This window comes from Bos indicus x Bos taurus, chromosome 11, assembly GCF_003369695.1.
Source record: "Bos indicus x Bos taurus breed Angus x Brahman F1 hybrid chromosome 11, Bos_hybrid_MaternalHap_v2.0, whole genome shotgun sequence".
Lineage (NCBI taxonomy): Eukaryota > Metazoa > Chordata > Mammalia > Artiodactyla > Bovidae > Bos > Bos indicus x Bos taurus.
In genome coordinates, this window is record NC_040086.1 from 94575288 (window position 1) to 94593901 (window position 18614).

At 40.7% G+C, this 18614-nt stretch overlaps 1 protein-coding gene across 1 annotated transcript in view; it reads right to left on the reverse strand.

Moving 5' to 3' along the window:
• The window catches only part of PSMB7 (proteasome subunit beta 7), a 57247-nt gene that overhangs the window by 35104 nt on the left and 3529 nt on the right, over window positions 1-18614 (reverse strand). Inside the window, exon 5 of the mRNA XM_027556234.1 lies at window positions 13306-13421. Coding sequence (XP_027412035.1) covers window positions 13306-13421 — 116 coding nt within the window. The remainder of the gene's footprint in view (window positions 1-13305; window positions 13422-18614) is intronic.

Sequence of the window (18614 nt, forward strand, 5' to 3'; positions counted from 1 at the left end):
AAAATAACAACAGAGACTGGAGGTAAATGTAAAGGTCCAGCACCAACAATCATGAGATAGGGAAAACAAACAAATTCATATACATGGTGATTAAACACAACAATAATTTTTGGCAATGTCCATAATACAATATTACTGAGGGAAAAACATGTTCTGAAGCAAAATTAACAGATATGCTTATACAATACATATTATACACACGTGGAAGAAAAGTTTTTAAAATTATGTTTATTTCTGAGTTGCACTGTATTCTTTTTGCTTACTTGTGTTTTCTTATTTTCCTTCAATGACAAGGTATCACTTACAATTTTTTAAGATACACACTTGAAGAATTCGACATCATGAAGGGATGAAAAAAGACATCCCAGAAGACCAAGACCTTGCCGGCTGTCACAGTCCTGCTGTGTAGTAGCAGCAGCAGCAGGCAGCTTGGTCCTGAAATCTGCAGAGAGGGGCCTGCAGGTCAACCCATGCAGGAATCAACAGTCCCAATGAACAACAGCAATCAACTGTCACAGATGGATAAATACACAATGTCTCTCTACCAGTCCTTAGCAGGGCTTCCTCAGGACAGGCACCAACATCTTTTAAAAAGAGGTAAAATCATCTTAACAATGAAGTCCTCTGAGGATACCAGCACCAAGCCAGATCTCACTTATCCAGAAGTCTGCCACGTGACAACCAACTTACTAAACAGACCCCAACAGACACAGTGGACCTGGTGTTTATTAAACTTCAAAGCACAGTCACAAGAGTTTTTTATGCTCCTCAGACATGGCAGGTAAGTGCAGCCCCGTTTCACAGAAAGGAAAACTGAATCCTGGAGACAAGGAACTTGCCCAGATCACACAGCAGACGATTAGCAAATCTGGGAACATGAGCCCAATCGTCTGAATCTAAAGTGTCCAACACGGCTTCTGTTCATCATGCTGTCTCTCAGACTGCAAACCCAAATGCCTGAAATTAAGATTAGCAAGTAAGCATGAAAACAGCTCTAGTTTTCTTAACTCCCTTAGCCCCAAAATCATGCTTTCTAACTTTTTGCTTAGATTTCAGCAGAACAATTAACACACATCTGGATACAGTTAATTTGTGTTTTACTTGGAAATTCAAATGAGACTGGGATTTTAGTTAAATGTTTTAAATGATTAAACAGATGCCATTCACTATTTACCAATACTACTCAAGTACCAAAGTATTTATTTTTAAATAGCCCCATTCAAAAAAATTAAATAAAACAGTGAAGTTACTCTCCATTTTGTAAACCCTCTAAGGGTGTTTCTGATCTTAATTTATCAGCATTACTTTAGTAGTTCAATTTGAACCTGTTTCTAAGAGAACAATCCATCTCAGGAAAAAACTCAAAATGCATCGAGAAAATTCTACTGAGATACTGCTTTTACCTGTTCTATATATTTAAAAAACATCCACACTAATATGGCTTAAGGACAGTGGGATTAAAAAAAAAAAAAAAAAACATGAGATTATACTTTTAAACATGTCAGGGTTAACTAAAAGTACGAAATTAAACCCAGCAATTGTAGAATCTATTTTATTAGACATGCTGAAGAAACTATAAAAGACAAATAATTTTCTAAAACCTGCTGCTCTCTCAAGTCAAACTCTCAAAAAGTCATCAGGTAGAAATCTGCTTTTTCTAATCATGTCTAGGCTCATAAATTCTCACATTGGGGAAGGGAAAAAAATTACCAAGGGTTTTTCTGTCCCTGACTCTAAACTCCTGTGGTACAGGTAATTCCTCATTTTACAGACAAGGAAAGTGAGGCTCAGCTAATTTAAAGTCAGCAAGGGTAGCCGAGATTCAAACCTAGGTCTGGTGGCTCTCCCTTGTGGCTCACCTGGTAAAGAATCCACCTGCAATGAAGGAGATCTGGGTTAGACCCCTGGATTGGGAAGATCCCCTGGAGAAGGGAAAGGCTACCCACTCCAGTATTCTGGCCTGGAGAATTCCATGGGGTTGCAAAGAGTCAGACACGACTGAGCAACTTTCACTGGTGGCTCTAGCCCATCCACTTTTCAGAAGGTGAAACTCCCCACTCATTGTCTCAAACCAACCATCCCAGGTGCCCACTGGGTGGCAGGCTCCGGGACACACAGATGCACAGGACGTGCACAGCTCTGCGCTTCCTCCCTGCTTTCCCCCAGCACCTCACTGAGGCCCTCGAAGCCCTGCAGGGCTGCCAAACTGCTCCAGGAGGCACCACCTCATCAAGACAAGGTGAATGATGCCCCAGAAACGACAAGACAGCAGCCCTATTGCCCTGGCTGCCTCCCCAACACAAAGGGGAGGATGACAGAACATGTCTTCCTCATAGGCTGGCTGAGATCTGAACGAGATGGCACGTGTAAGACAGGATAGGATGCCTGGCACACAGTAAAAAGCTCAGTAAGAGCAAACTATTACAAATACTCTAGGACAAGGTTCCTATTCTCTAGGGGCTCTTTTAGACAATCATACTCAACAAGTCTCAGGGTTGGCAGCTTTAATAGAAATGAAGGTCCTTAAAATTTCTTCCCATGAAGTTCTGAGAGGAGCAGGAAATGGATTTCTACTGCTTTCCCCCCAAATCAATTTAACCAGATCTTTTCAGGAAGAAAGCTGCTCCTTTTGGTAAGAAGCAGTCCATTTTAAGCACCCAAAGACCTGTTTGCCACTGTGGCCTGCCAGGGTGTAAGATGTATGCAGCAATAAAGGAGCAAGGCAGAGAACGTTCTCATCCATCAGTGTCAGCTCTCCCTGACAGAGCGCTTACTCACACCTGCTCATTGTTAGTCAACTGGCTGCTCATCCTGGACAAAATTTGGTGCTTTCACAGACCCATGGACTGGGATCATTTTTCACCCTGTTCTGGTCTACAAGGCCTGGTCTCCTGGTGTTGGTGCCTGCTCTGCAGGCCAACACCGACAAAGTGTGAAGAGCTGACTTGTGAAAATAAAACAATGATGGTGCTAGGGGAACACATTCAGCCACTAGAGAGCAGTGGGACTCCTCTCAGCGCCTGGGAAAACTCAGACACTGACTTGAAATGGTTTAATTGTATGCATGCATTTCATTACTTATAATTAAACCATTTCAAGACTTATCTTGGCCAAAAGCTTCGTGGAGAGGCAGGCCAAGCAATCAGACAATCTTGCATGGGTTGCGGAAATCCATAATCGTCCTTTGTCAGCATAAACAGTTTAATTTGATGTTTTCACTCCTGAGTAAGCACTGAGTATTACATTTAAACCCCTCGTGAGGGGAAAGAATGCTTCCTTTTCATCAGCAAATGTACCTCAATGTCAGAGTCAATCTTTTATCCCCAATGAATAAAAAATATATATATTGCATTTAATATGCTAGGAAAGAGATTTTAAAGCATCCAACAACATTTTCACTCAGAAAGTAATTTCTCAAGAAATGCAGTTCCTTTTCTAAATGTAATGTAGTAAAAAAGGAGTTAAATTTTATTCTAAGTAAATCATTTTAAACACCACTTAAAGGGAACGGGGATTTTTCTTATAACTGTAACTGCCAACGTCTCACTGACCTGACAGGCTATAAACACTTATTCTTAAGAAAAGACTAGCATTTGGGGCATTCAGGCCTAAAAAGTGAAGGTTGTGTTTTATTAATGTATTTCAATGAAATACCACAATGTGTTAAGGCCAGAAAACTCAGAGTAGTCAACTAACTCTATGTTGAAAGGATAAGACGGAGGATGAAAATTACCTTAAAATTATACTGCCTTTCCTAATCAGGCTCCCACCCTCATCAGGCCCTGCCAGGAATCAAGCTGCCCCTCAGCACCGCCGACCGCAGGGCGCACACTTCCCTCTCCCGCTACGGGAGCTTGAGGCAGTCGGAGCTGACAGGCCTTCAAAGGCACCTTTACGCCGGTCCACATTTCAAAACAGCTTCCCAAATTGCAAGTTAATCCCTTTGCAGGCTTTTCCCAAGTTTCCCTGTCCTTCAGAACCCTCAAGGACAAAGGACCACAGAGTTTAACAATTTATAAAAACACACTTAATCTTAAGTGTAGGTAAAGGTTTATCTTGTCCACAGAGCCTCGGGTGAATAATAAAGCCTATATACTAGGGAAAATGTGCAAAAGCACTGTTGCATATTTTTTCATTTTATTCACCTGCATTATCTCCATTTTATAGATGAAAAACAAACAAAAAATTAAGATCACAGAGGTAAAGGAACCTAACCAAAACCACACAGCTAGTAATGGTAGATCTGGTTGCCAGCAAATCCCTAACTATATGACCTCCACATGAAAAGTCTTCTGATATATAAAATGACTTTCCTCTTGGTCTGTCCAATAAAGAAGTAAAGATGACCAAGCACTAGGTTATATTAGCAAGAATAAGAGAGTACATTTTGTAGTAGGGCCAACTTTGAAACAAGAGCAGGTAAAGATGAACTAATTAATAATTAACCTCAGTCTCTCTGAAATAGGGTTTAAAGCAAAGGACTCAAAACTGTGCGCAATGCATTTAACTTCTGAAATGTACCCCTGGCAAGGGCTTTTTTTTGGCTGTAAACTAAGGACTAAATTCAAACTACAAAAGATTTCATGGTAAAATGTCAAGAGTAGAAAAAACAAGAGGAAGAGCACCCTAATATTAATTCAATACCTCACTACTTGACGTAAAAAAAGAAACATTTAATATTTTTTACACAGAAGCAAGAACAAAGTCCACACTAATCAGAACAGATGAAGAACCAGCAAGGACTGGCTCTGTTACACTCCCTGAAACATGATGAATTGTAGAAGTAAATATTTTCTCATTTCCTAACATAACGGCACCATCTATTGGCTTAGTACCACCTTTGCAACAACCAGGAAATCAAGATGCATAATCCAACTTTCATGGGCTTTTGGTTCTCAGTTACTTAATTCCTGGCATCCCATAGTGGTATAAACTTTAAGACATAAAATCCATGCATCACACATTTTAAATCTTCTGAAATTCATCTTATTTAATCAAAGCAAGAAAAACTGCCAGGAAAATCTTAGTACACAGAACTGCACACAGAGAATGTGTTAGCACAAAAATTATCAAAACACCATGCACCAAACACCAATGATGTTTCACACACAAAGATTTTTACATGTGGTACCTTGCTTAATCCTCACATTTCCCATGAACAGACCTTAGAACCTCCATTTTCCTGAAGGAGAAATCAATGCTCAAATAGCTAATCAACGTTGCACTTGGATCTGAACCCAGTCTGACTACAAAGATCAGCTCTTTTCACAACCCCACCCTACCTTGAAAAATGAAAAATGATGCCACAGCACATGTGCAGGGGAAAGCATGTAGTGCTTTACAGAGCATGTTCACACATGTGATACTGCAGCGTCCCAATGATCCAGTGATATCAAGTAAAAAAAAGTCAGTCAGCTTCTTTTTAGAAACGAGGGGTTTGAAGTTCAGAGAGGTTAGATGACTAGCTCTGGTCAAGTATGTGCCCTCTGAGAAGGCTTTTACACAGGCCACTGAACTAAATACAGTGCTAAATCAGAGTTCACATCTGATTTCAGAGTTGAAAATTAATGTGGAAGAAATATTTGCCATCTTGTAGTGCACTGGTCTGATATACATAGCACAGGAAATTTTTTAAAATCGAGTCATGTGGAGGTAATAAAATGCCTGCGCGAAGGTTGCACTTTAGAGTAAAAATATGGAGAAAAACGGTAGGTCTGAATTCCCTACTGATGTTCCTAAGTTCCAACTTAATTCTAAGACTCTTCTTTGCCCACAAGGTGAGACATCTGGTATGTTTACTCTGTCACGAATCTTTTTAATTGCTAGGGGGCTCTGTAAACTGGGACTTAAGAGGTACATTCCAGTAATTAGGAAATTGTATAGCCAGTTCATCTGGAGAGAGAATTTTACCTGGACGGCCCTGGCAGTGACCCAAAGCCTTCCCTAATGGTGCATATCAATGTTTATTCCTTAAGTTAGTATTCTTAAATTGTCCAAGGGCCTCATTTCCAGGAATGTCGTGCTTTAAATTTCATTCATATTAATTCTCTATGTGAATAAGTGGGCAAAATAAAAATTTTATATACGCTGCCAATGCAGCTACAAGGAGCACTGCCAAACTAATAGCAAAGGATGGTCCCCAAGCTTCTCCTGACAGTACTTCAGTTTGTTTAATAAAGAAAAGCTGGCAAGTTAAAAGAATAAGCTAATTAATCTGAGAATTAAAAGAACCCACATTTTGTCTATTTAAAAAAAAGAACACCAAAACCCTTTTCCCTTTCTTAATAAAGAAAAGTAAAAAAATCTTGCCCAGTTTTCCACAATTCCACTCATCGATCACCTGCAGTCTCCCGCAAATTATGTTCTTAAAGAAGAAAATAATTAAATGAAACCTAAGGGGTGCATTTTTATTTTTTTGAGAATGGATCACATCACATTTGGCCTGAACCACTTGCCACACACCACTCAGCAACAACCAAGCCAAGGGGGAAAAGCCACAGAGACCCGGGGTTCCCAAGCCAGACCACGCACCTCCAGGCTGTGTGACCTCGGCACACCTCTCTGAGCCTCAGTATCCTCATTCATAAGACAAGGATGATGGCAACCACCTCAGAGCAGTGCAAAGACTCTATCAGTAAAGGATCTCTCACAGCTGCCGGCACCGCAAGCGGGAAAGCTACCGGATGAACACAGCTATCATTACAGACGGCATCCTCCTCACAAGATAGGTTTTAGGACAGAAGCTGTCCGAGGGCCACACCATGAGGCGTTTGATGTCTTCTTCTCTTAAGCAAACCCTCAGGAAGGCGAGCCCTCAGCGAGGAGGCTCCTGGACCCGATGCTCAAGGAGCTGTGCCAGAAGGTTAAGAGATGCGCAAGACGAGACAGGTGTCTTCTGTTCCATGTAAATTAAGAGTAGCCTTCAGGCGCCTGGCTAGTCACCAATACAGGCCCGTGGGTAGACAAAATTTAGACACCCCTGTCTTATGGGTAATTTGTAGCTTCCAGCTCTTACTGTCAAATAACTCAGGAAAAAAAAAAAAATCCATCTCTTTTTATTTTTCATAATAAAAAACTCGGTACTTTCACTAAAACATGAGAATTTACACGAAATACTCATTTTCTCACTTACAGCAAGCTTAGGGAAAGCTTCAGTCGCTCAGGGAATGTTAACACTCAGTGGGCACATTTCAGTTAGGAGGGCCTTCTATTTCATCTGTGGCTGGAGGTTTGCTTTGTAGCTCACCCAAAGTAAGTCACATGAATTAAGACAAAAACCACCACATTTTGGCATTTCTGGGGTTCTCTCTCAATATCGAACTTCCTATCTCCTCAAAAAAAAAAAAAGAGAAGAAAGAAAAACAACAAACACCTCCACGGGAAGCCAGAACAACTCCTTCATCAGGAAGAAAGGCAGCCCAGCACAGCTCCCACCACAGGGAAAGAGGCGTCAAGCCCTGCTCAAAAGTGAACAATGGCTGAAAGAAACGAAGAGAATGACAAAGACAAAACCAGGACAGCACAAAAACTGTTATTTTATTTCACATTCTCTGATAAAAGGCTGCTCTTCACAATGGACTTGGATTAGAGAGAAACAAAATATAAAATTCATGTTGTCTTCGGATGGTAGAATTGTGTATAATTTTGAAAAGTTTCCTTTGATACTATAAAGCTGTTTCAGTAAATACTGTTTTTAATATGCAGGACAGAAAATCTTCACAAAGGGCAGTCAAAAATATGCCAAACAAATAAATGCCCCTGGGAATTTGTGTAAATATTTTTAGTATTCAGAAGCAAGGCTTAATAGCTTAATGAAGTAACATCTGTAAGATGATAAAAATCAAAGCAGCTGTGGTAAGCTCAGGCTGCCTGGGCTGAAGGACAAGGGTTCAAATCTCAGCTTTGCTGCTCCCAGGCAGGGTGGTGACGGGCAGGCCAGTGAATCCAAGTTTCAGGTTTCTCATCAGTAAGAAGACAATGACAGCATCCCTTGCAGGGAATTATAACTGAAAATAATGTGACAGCACCAGCAGACACTGGCACAGGGACACCCCCAAATAAGCTTTAAATTAAAATAATACAAAGCTAAAAAAAAAAAAAAAGACCTATCATATATGCAATGCTTTGTACTGTTCTCTTACGGCCCAACTGGGGCCACGCCAACGGAACACAATCTAAACCAACCCTCCCCTGGGGCTCCATAACCTGTTCACAAACAACAAACAGCAGTTAAGGCTTCTAACACTAGGATTCATACATACACAACCACGTTAGAGAATCAGAACATTAACTCAACATCTAATAGTCACTGAATCACAGACTCTGGGAGTAAGACAGATTCTACTGACAGAGATCTCCGACTCTTGCAGGGGCAGGAAGGACAAGGGCTGGGACAGCAGAGGACGGACAAGGTTGAATCCTGGAATCAAGTTTCACACCAAGTGCCTGGAGACGGACTTGCTAACAGCCTGAGGCAGTCGCGAGGGAAAGGCTTCTGGGTGAGGCCCTGGATGAGGAGTATGAACATTCAGAAAAGGCATTTCTGAAAGGAGGCAGCACGGCAGCAGTGGGGAGGAGCAGCTCACAGGAGGGCGCGGGGCCTGTTGCCACAAATGCCTGAGGTACAAGGGGAGGAGGAAGAGGAAATGAAACAGGAAAAAGGGTCCAGAGCCAGGCTGGAAGGGAGGTGACGCCAGCAGAGGAGCACTGAGGTCGAGAGCTGGGAAGGAACTGGCACTGAGGAGCGCGGGAGAGGATGGTCAGAGACTGCAATGGGGCCAAGTGGCTGGTTTCTGAGCGGTCTCTGAGTGGTCTCCAGGACAACCGTGGTCACCCCTGGACCCATCCACACTCTCAACATTTCCGGCCAGATGTTACCTCACTCAGCCTCCAGACTTCCCCATGCCAATCCTCCTTCCTAAGCCTGCCCCAACAACGAATCTTATCCTATCATCTCCTACGTCCACAACACAGACAACTCAGCCTGTACGATGGGACTCTCCGGACTTGCTCTCCAGCCTTGCCTCTCCTCCACCCTCCTGAAAGCCCAGACATCCTCATCCCTCCCTGTCTTTGCTTCTGCTGTGCCCCCCACATGGAGCACTCCCTTCACCCATCCAGCTAAACTCTGGCCTTTGACCATCCTGGTCTGGCAGGTAGGGAGCAGGGTGGCAAATTCCTGGCTAATTCCTACTTACCATTCAGGTCTCAGTTTAAGAGCTACTTTTTCCCATCTTTCACCTACCAGACTGGCAAGAATACCCAAAGTAGGAGAACTTATAAGAGAAAGGCATTATCACATTCTCCTGGTGGAATATAAATTACTGCTGCTGCTGCTAAGTTGCTTCAGTCGTGTCCGACTCTGTGCGACCCCAGAGACAGCAGCCCACCAGGCTCCCCGGTCCCTGGGATTCTCAAGGCAAGAACACTGGAGAGGGCTGCCATTTCCTTCTCCAATGTATGAAAGTGAAAAGTGAAAGTGAAGTCGCTCAGTCGTGTGCGACTCTTCTCGACCCCATGGACTGCAGCCTACCAGGCCCCTCCGTCCATGGGATTTTCCAGGCGAGAGTACTGGAGTGGGGTGCCATTGCCTTCTCCAGGAATATAAATTAGTGCTATCTTTTTGGAGGGCAGTTTGGCAACAGCTCTCAAAAGGTAAGATGCACTCACCTGTCACTTTTAGGGGCTGCCCAGAAGCTGTATTTCCTGTGTCTGGGGAACCCCACCACTCTAAGAACAGATGACTGAACTTTACCCACCATCAGCAATCTAGCGCCCACCCTTTCCTGAAGGAACTCTCTGACTGTGAGTGAGATGGCAGGAAGCCTCAGCTCTGGATGAGGCAGCCGGGGCAGCAGAGTGAGGAGAGAGCAGGCCTACGCCAGCCAGGCCAGCAGTGCTGTCTGCAGATTCTACCTTTGCCTGCAACGGGCCCATGCGGCAGCATGCTTTCTGATACTGTTCTCAGCCCCACACCCAGGTCTTGCCCTCCCAGCTATTCTGTGAGTCATCTACTATCCTTAAAAAAAAAATTCCTCCTTTCCTAAATCATCCAGTGATTCTAATGCTTTCAACAGAGAATTCTGAGCAACATGCATGCCTACCCTAATCCAGAAACTCCACTACCAGGAATTTATCAGATGTATTTATACAAGCTCACCAAGACACACACTCATCAACAGGACAAATGGTCACTTAAGTCCTGGTACAGACATACAGTACAATTCTAGGACAGTGTTATTATAGATTTGATATTGATCTATAGGCACTGATACAAAATTTTCTTTGAAACAAGTTAATAGGAATGGAACAATATTTACAGCATAACTTCAGCAGTGTATTTTTAATAGGAATACACAGATAACAGATAATAGGGATCTATAAAGGTGGATCATAAAATGCCTCCTGAGAAAAAACACAGTAAACTCTTAACACTGGTTACTATGAAATAGGGACTTATCTTTCACATATTTTCCTGCACTTGAATGTTTGTCATGTTCATAAAGTACTTTTCATTTGAAAATGTTTTCCTGTCACTTGTCCAATAAGGATTTTCCAAATACCCATTATCCACATACTCCTTCCTGTTAGAAATTCTCCCTTATAATTTGTTCTTTTCCTCCAGGGCACTTAGCACAGCGCATTCTTTCAGATTAATGTGTATTTATTAATGTGTACTAGATTCCTGTCTAATTCCTGTCTCACACACAAGACTATACGCCCTGAGGATAAGTGCTGTCCTGACCACTACTTTCCCAGTACCTAGCACATGCATGCTCAGTGGCTCAATCGTATCCAACTCTCAGAGACCCCAAGGATTGTAGCCCACCAGGCTCCTCTGCCCAGGAGATTTCCCAAGAAGAATACTGGAGCGGCTTGCCATTTCCCTCTCCAGGGGATCTTTCTGACCCAGGGACCAAACCCATGTCTCCTGCATCTCCTGCAAGGGCGGACAGATTCTCAACCACTTCGCCACCTGGGAAGCCCCCCGAGCACATAGTAGAGGCTAAATAAATTTCTAATAAATGAGTGAAAGTAACTTATCCTTCTTTTAAGATTCAGCTCAAGTGAAGTGAAGCTTTCTCTTCCAGTTTCCCCCTTGGGCCTCCACGGGCCTTTGTACCTACTGCCCTTGTCAGTTTATACATCTATCTCCCCCCTTACACTGCGAGTATGTTGAGGGCAAGGATCCAGACATCCACTGCTCTGTGAAGCCTGCTACAGTGCTGTTACACAGAAGGCACTCAAGAAATAGTTGATAAATAAATGAACAGATGGGAACAAACAAACTAAACCTTAAAAGTAACAACTTACTTGTGTCTCTAAAATCGGATGTTACTGGTATCTTGCTCTTCTTAATCTTCTATGAAAGCAAAGCCAGACTATGGAGAGTAATGATTTCTAAGCAGAAGTGTGGAGCCGTCACCGTGGACTCACACTGGACTTGGAGGGAAGCAAGATCACTGTTGGCCAGGACAGAGCACTAAGTGGACTTGCAGGAATGAAATGAGCAGACACAAATCTGCTTTACTCACTTTCAACAACCTTTCCTAAGTTTGGGATGATGCTCATAAGACAAATTACTACAGTTCAAAAGCAACAGAAACCAACTCAATTTTCCCATCGTAAAAATGAAAAGGCCTTGTATCAATGTTAAATTTTCTGATTTTGATGATGTCATCAAGGTGATGTGAGGAAACATTCTAAAGAATTTTGAGGTAGAGGGTTATACTGTCCACAATTTATTCTCAAATGGTTACACACACACACACACAAAAATAGTAAAAATCCACCAGAGAGCGAACAAGAATGTGGTAAAATGTTAGGTGACAAAAATGAGTAAAGGGTATATATGACTATTCACTGTACATTCTTGTTACCTTCTTGCAAGTGTGAAAATTCTTTTAATTAAAAAAAGAAGAAATGAAACTACTTAATAGAAAAGACTATTCCACCTTTACTACCATTTAAAGGCACCAGATGGGGAGAAATAAAAACAGTGTCTTGATGGGGATAACAAATAAAATGGAACAAAGAATTCAAAACAATTCTAAAATTACTGTATCTTCATTTTAAAATAACTATTCCATATGGTATCTGGGGGCAAATCATTCTTCTCACAAACAGGGAACATCTGTTGTATACAAACCTCATAAGAGGCTTAAGTATTAAACGCAATGAAATAGCAAAGTCTCACACTAACAATTTTCAGACTATTCAAGGCAGCAGTTATCCCCGGCTCTGCAGAGCCAAGATACCAAGACAAAAAATGTGAGAGTTTAACAACATCTAGAAAAGCGCCGGTTACACATGGCCTGTTCAAATTAGATACATGCAATTTCACTCAGAAATTGAGCATGAGAGTTACATTCAAAAATCCCAACTCTTCTAATGTAATTTTAATCACTTTTTTTTTTAGTTATTAAGAAACAAATACTCATCTAGCATTTAGAGCTAAAATACAAATGTACCTAAAATGTGTAATGACCTAAAAAGTGTAGCTACTATTTGTAGAACAGGCACTGGGCCAGATGGTTTACATACATTATTTTTAATCATCGTAACCTGTACACATGGTGGGTATTATTGACACCATTTCAGAGTGAGGAAATCATGGTTCAGAGAGGAACCTTAAATGTCCAGGATGCCTCAGAGATTAAATGGCAAACAGAGACTCTGTCACTTAAAAACTCTCTGCACGTACCAGGCCTGTTCCCCCAAGGCAGGCCTCCAGTCTAGCCTTCCTTCTGCCTGGGAGCCCCTTTCACTCAAACCTCACCTTCTTCACGAACCTACTGTAACCTTCCAGTTTAACAGTATTATCTGGCTTCCACCCCAACATTCTCAAGTCCCCTTACACTGCATTAATTTTTTTTTTAACTTTCTGTTTTGAGATAACTGTCAATTCACAGGCAGATGTAAGAAATAATAAACCAAGTTTTTGTACACAGTTAACTCAGTTTCCCCCAAAGGTAGTATCTCGCATAACCATGATATAATATCACTTATATTATGTTTTTTTCTCCTAGTATTTATTGCTGTCTAACATAAAGCTGTTGTTACTGTCTGTCCACACCCACTAAAATATAAACTCCTTGTAGACAAGACATTTAGTCTAAATTTTGTTCACTGCTGTATCTCAAGCACACGAAACAGGCCTAATGCCCAGGAGGAAATCAACAGATGTTTGCAGAAGGAATCAAAGCACATTGTGCTGCCTCTTCTATCAGGAAATAAACCAGCTCTTTTAGAAACTACTTTGGTAAATAAGAGGATTCTGAAACATCAGGGAAACATTACACTCACCCATGGTGACATAAGGCAACTTATCAGTTGATCCATGAGGATAGATGCTGTAGAGGTGAGGTCCAGTAACATCTACTCCCCCCAAAACTAGGGCTGCACCAATGTAACCTTGATACCTGATGATCAGAGCATGCATAAGAAAAAAAAAAAAAATGAGTTTACATTGCTTCACTATAAGTTATTCAAAAGCTGCATGAGAAGTCAGACAACAAAAAGTTTTTCTTTCACTACTATTGCTTCATTAAATAGCTACTGTTCTGATGGGGAAAAAATACGGAATGGAGCAAACATACCTGAACATCTATCAGTCAAAAAAACTGTAAATTGTATGAAGCACCCATGTGCTGTACATCATCTCTGCCTCACAACCCCCTTCAAAAGAAGACACTATAGTTCTTATTGTAGAGAAGGAGAAACCAACCCAAAGACATTAGGAAGTCTCAGAGCCAAGCGTGGCTTACTCCGAAGACCACGAACACCCCTCCCATCAGACCTCTGTGATTCGCAAATAAGGTCCCTTCCAAGTCAATACTGAATTGTCGCTAAACTAAAACTGTTCAAATTATCAACCTCACCACAAGGAAAATCACTTATGTCAAAATACCTTTCCCTTGAATAAATCCACAAAATTATGGCAGATAAGAGCTCATACTGAGTAAAAGAAATAAGTATTTCATTATGCAGGGAAGTGAACCATGAAATAACTCCATGACAGTTTATAAACCCATTGCTACTGTCCACAGTTTAAAGTCATCTCTCTCAGGAACATGGGAGAGACATTTTCCACCAGACCCCATCTGTTTAATTCTGCACATATTTGCTCCTTTGGACCCTCTACTCGGTTGGTTTTACACTTCTATAGATTTCTTTCCCTATATATGGATCAATTTTTTTTCCATTAGAACTGCTATACTGGATAAACATGCTGGATTTAAAGTTCTCCAGTGTAAGCCTTTTGGAGAAGGCAATGGCACCCCACTCCAGCACTCTTGCCTGGAAAATCCCATGGGTGGAAGAGCCTGGTAGGCTGCAGTCCATGGGGTTGCAAAGAGTCGGACACGACTGAGCGACTTCACTTTCACTTTTCACTTTCATGCATTGGAGAGGGAAATGGCAACCCACTCCAGTGTTCTTGCCAGGAGAATCCCAGGGATGGGGGAGCCTGGTGGGCTGCTCTCTATGGGGTCACACCAAGTTGGACACGACTGAAGCGACTTAGCAGCAGCAGCAGCAGTTTAAGCCTTTAGCTCTTTGGGAAGAAAAATGAAACTAAAATATGCTGAATTTGCCTGATGATACAATCATTAAAATTGATACAAATAAATTAACACAAAAACCAAAGTCCTAATTTTAGATTGTCTGAGACACAGTTACCCATCAGGAAGTGTTCTAGGTCAAGTCCAATACTTCCTGTGTCCCTTGATTACCAATACATTACTTCAAATCTTCCATTTATAAGTGAAAAAATAAAAAGCAGGGAAGGATTTTAGAAGCAGTCTCAAGAGGGAAGACAGGCCCAGACAGGGGAAGAAATTGGTCCTAAGCCACATGAGCTGGCAGCAGGTTCAAGAGTAGATCTCGGAACTCTGGGATAAGAAGTCAGAGAATCACCAGACCCACCACTCCCACCCCAGCCCAGTGCTTGATCCATATACATATATATATATATATATTTATATATATATATATATATATCTATCCTGCCAAACAGACTGTTTAGTTAAAGTCAATAAAAACCAGCTAGTTCCCTTCCAAGCTAAAACATAATCTGCTTGATGCCTTTAAAAGAGTCTAAGCTATTTTGGCAAGTCAATGAAATCCTTAAAAATTGATCCAGAAATTCTATTTCCAGGAATCTAATTCTAAAGATATAAAAGGACAAATATGCAGAAATGAATTCATAAGAATGTTTACTGCAGTAACTGTTTATGATGCTAGAAAAGTGGAAACAGTCAGAACTACCTAAACTAATACAGCTAGCTATACAACAGAACACTACATAATCATTAAAAATCAGGACCCGTTTTTCACACACAACTGATGGTAGTATAACTTAGAACAATCTCTCGGCTACAATTTTGGCAATATGCATTAAAATGTTAAATGTTCCTATCTTTGACCCAGCAATTCCATTTCTAGGAATTTATTTTAGAATATAGCCTAAAGAATTAATAACACAAGCACCTAAAGATTCTACACTCCAAAGGATCCACAGAATACCTTATAATTAAACATCTTAAAACAGGCAATATTGTTACTCTTTAAAAATTGGTTAATAATATAGATTACTGTGATCCAACAAAAATTAAGATGTTGCTCAATGGCTCTTAAATTTTTATGGGGCATAGACCCCTCTAAAAGAGTGATTAAAACTGTGGAATCCTCACCCACAACAAGTGTACACAGATGTTTTTCACTCTTTCAGGAGAGTTACAGGTCTATAGACTCCTCCACAGGCTCAAAGTAAAATCCCTAGATGCTGAGCTAGCTCATCTACTGATGGGAACAATACCATAATACACTATTATGTGAACAAGGCCAGTTACAAAATAACACAGAGCAGTATTCCACTTTTGCAAACACATATATGAGCATGTGTATATGCAGAGTATGCTGCTGCTACTGCTGCTGCTAAGTCGCTTCAGTCGTGTCCGACTCTGTGCGACCCCATAGACGGCAGCCCACCAGGCTCCCCCGTCCCTGGGATTCTCCAGGCAAGAACACTGGAGTGGATTGCCATTTCCTTCTCCAATGCATGAAAGTGAAAAGTGAAAGGGAAAGTCGCTCAGTCGTGTCCGACTCTTAGCGACCCCATGGACTGTAGCCCACCAGACTTCTCCATCCATGGGGTCTTCCAGGCAAGAGTACTGGAGTGGGTGCTATTGAAAAGGTCTCAAAAAGCAGATCTCAAAGTTTCATAGTACATGTGCTTCAGTGGCAGAATGTCAGTTGAAATCTATTTCCTTCCTGTCACATTTGTTCAGTGTCTGAATTTTTTACAATGATCATACATTACTTTTATAATAACTTATGAAAAAAAGATTATTTTCTTTTTGAAATATTCCAACATGGAAATTACTCAAGATGCACTCGTAGGTGAAAAGATCAGGTTATATTACCAACATAACCTACAGACAGAAAGCACAACTGGGATCCCATTCTGGTAGAACAAAATTTGTATTATTAAACATGGAAAAACCCTGAAGAGTGTACATTAACCTGTTAGCACCAACTGCTTATGCGTGGTAGAAATTCAGATAATTTCTGTTTTTTTTTTTTTTTTGCTTATCTATCTAAACATATATTAGCTTTTTTACTGTGAACATGCACTTACGGAAAGAAAGACAGAAGGAATGATCAAATGAATGGACAAACAAACAAAAAGATTAGAAGCATTAATGTATATACAAAGCCAAAATGTGATTCTCCCTAAATGGCAAAGTTTTAATTTTTTCTTTGGGCTTTTCAGTATTTTCAAAATTTTCTACAATGGATATACATATCTTCTGTTAAGTGGGGGCAAAAAGTACAATAAGTTTTTAAAGCCTCTGCATATTCAAATAGTTTCCAGAATATAGACTAGTATATCAAACATTTCTGATAGACTCAATAAGAAGGTTCCATATTCAGAAGGAACAAGTATCATTTACATCTTCTACATCTAGTCAACGAAGAAAAATAAAACTACTGTTTAAGTAAGGAAAAAGATGCTCACTTCTGTTTATCAAACCCTCTTTTCTCACTGATTCACATACAAGAAAATGGATTATTTAGGAGGAAAAAAATAGCAATAAGAGTACACCCTGTACTCTATTTCAGCCTCTGAATGAGGATCTGTGTATCAGGCCCTGTACAAGGCACTGCATAAGCTTGGTTCTTTATTCATTTCCTCCCCAAAAGTTAGAGAAACAGAACTATTATCCACATTTTATTGAGGTAGAAACTGAGGCTAAGAAGAGTGAAGTGAACAGGCTAATGTCACACAACGTAAGCACTGTAACAAGATCTGAAGCGACGTTCTCAAGTCAAAATCTATGCTTTTCCCCCCCGTACTAGTGACTCACTGTATGTAACTAGCAAAAATGTCAAAAGACAGAACCATAATGATCCTGGCATAAACTTTTAAGTTTTCTTCTCAAAACTCTGATAAAATTCAACTTTTACACAGTATGTTAACCAAAAGATCAAACACTGAAACAAGAGATTTTAGAATTTCTGAAACATTCTAAAGAGATCAACAGAAACATCTAGCTAGATTTAGCTAAATGCTTTAAATGACATTGCAAGCAATCTTGAAATAGGCTATTTACTGTAATTTTACAAGCTTAAAAATTGTTTTAAATGTAATGCACCACACAAACCACAAGAGGGAGCTTTGCATTTAAAATCAAAATCACAAGCGTCCAGTTATCCTAACAACAGATGTACTTTAACAAGTTTTCACACTGTCCTGGAAGAATCTGATAGGTGATAATTCTCTAGTATTAGGATGATGATTACATACATAAACAAATGGAAATTGCTGACATAAAGACTCAGTACAGTCAGGGTAGGAACTGGATAAGTATGACTAGGCTTCCTGCCATATGACTCATAAACCCTGGTGTCTTCCACTGCATAAAGCGGGAATTATTCCACTGGCCTTGCTGCACAGCTACATTAAACCTCATGTCCACTTACTGAGGGCCCAGGGCCATGAAGACGAAGACCTGCAAATTCACGGGAAGGCACAGGCAGATAAGAAACAGGGAAATGAACCACAAGGACTGACATACCAGAACACACGCTCTCACTTCTAAAGGCAACAATAGCCAATCAGTCCCAGATTACAGCCCACTTTATGTGAGATTTTATCGGGGGAAAAAAAAAAAAGCTGGAAATCCATATTTTAAATTCAAAGCTCCCAATTTATAATTATTTGCCACTACTTTTTAAATACACTATGTGACCCAAATGAAATTTCTCTACAAGCTGAATATGGCCTGTGAGCTGCCAGCTTACAATCTCTGCTCTCTGTGCCTGCCCCCCTTTAAAAAGTCTTATGTAGGTTGCTTCATGAATGATGAGGGCCAGAATAAAGGCCTCTGATCAACTTTTCAAAAAATTTTTAAAAGGCATCAAGGTGTCCCTTCTATGAAGAAGGAAGAGGAGAGAATTTGTTAAAGGTAAGGCAGGCACAAAATGAGAAACCAGTGTTACAACTCAGGACTAAATGCCTCGGCTATTTCCTAAGCATTATTATATACCACACTGCCTCTCTTCTCTTTATGAGAGCAAATGAAAAATGGACTTAAAATGTGAAAAGTGTC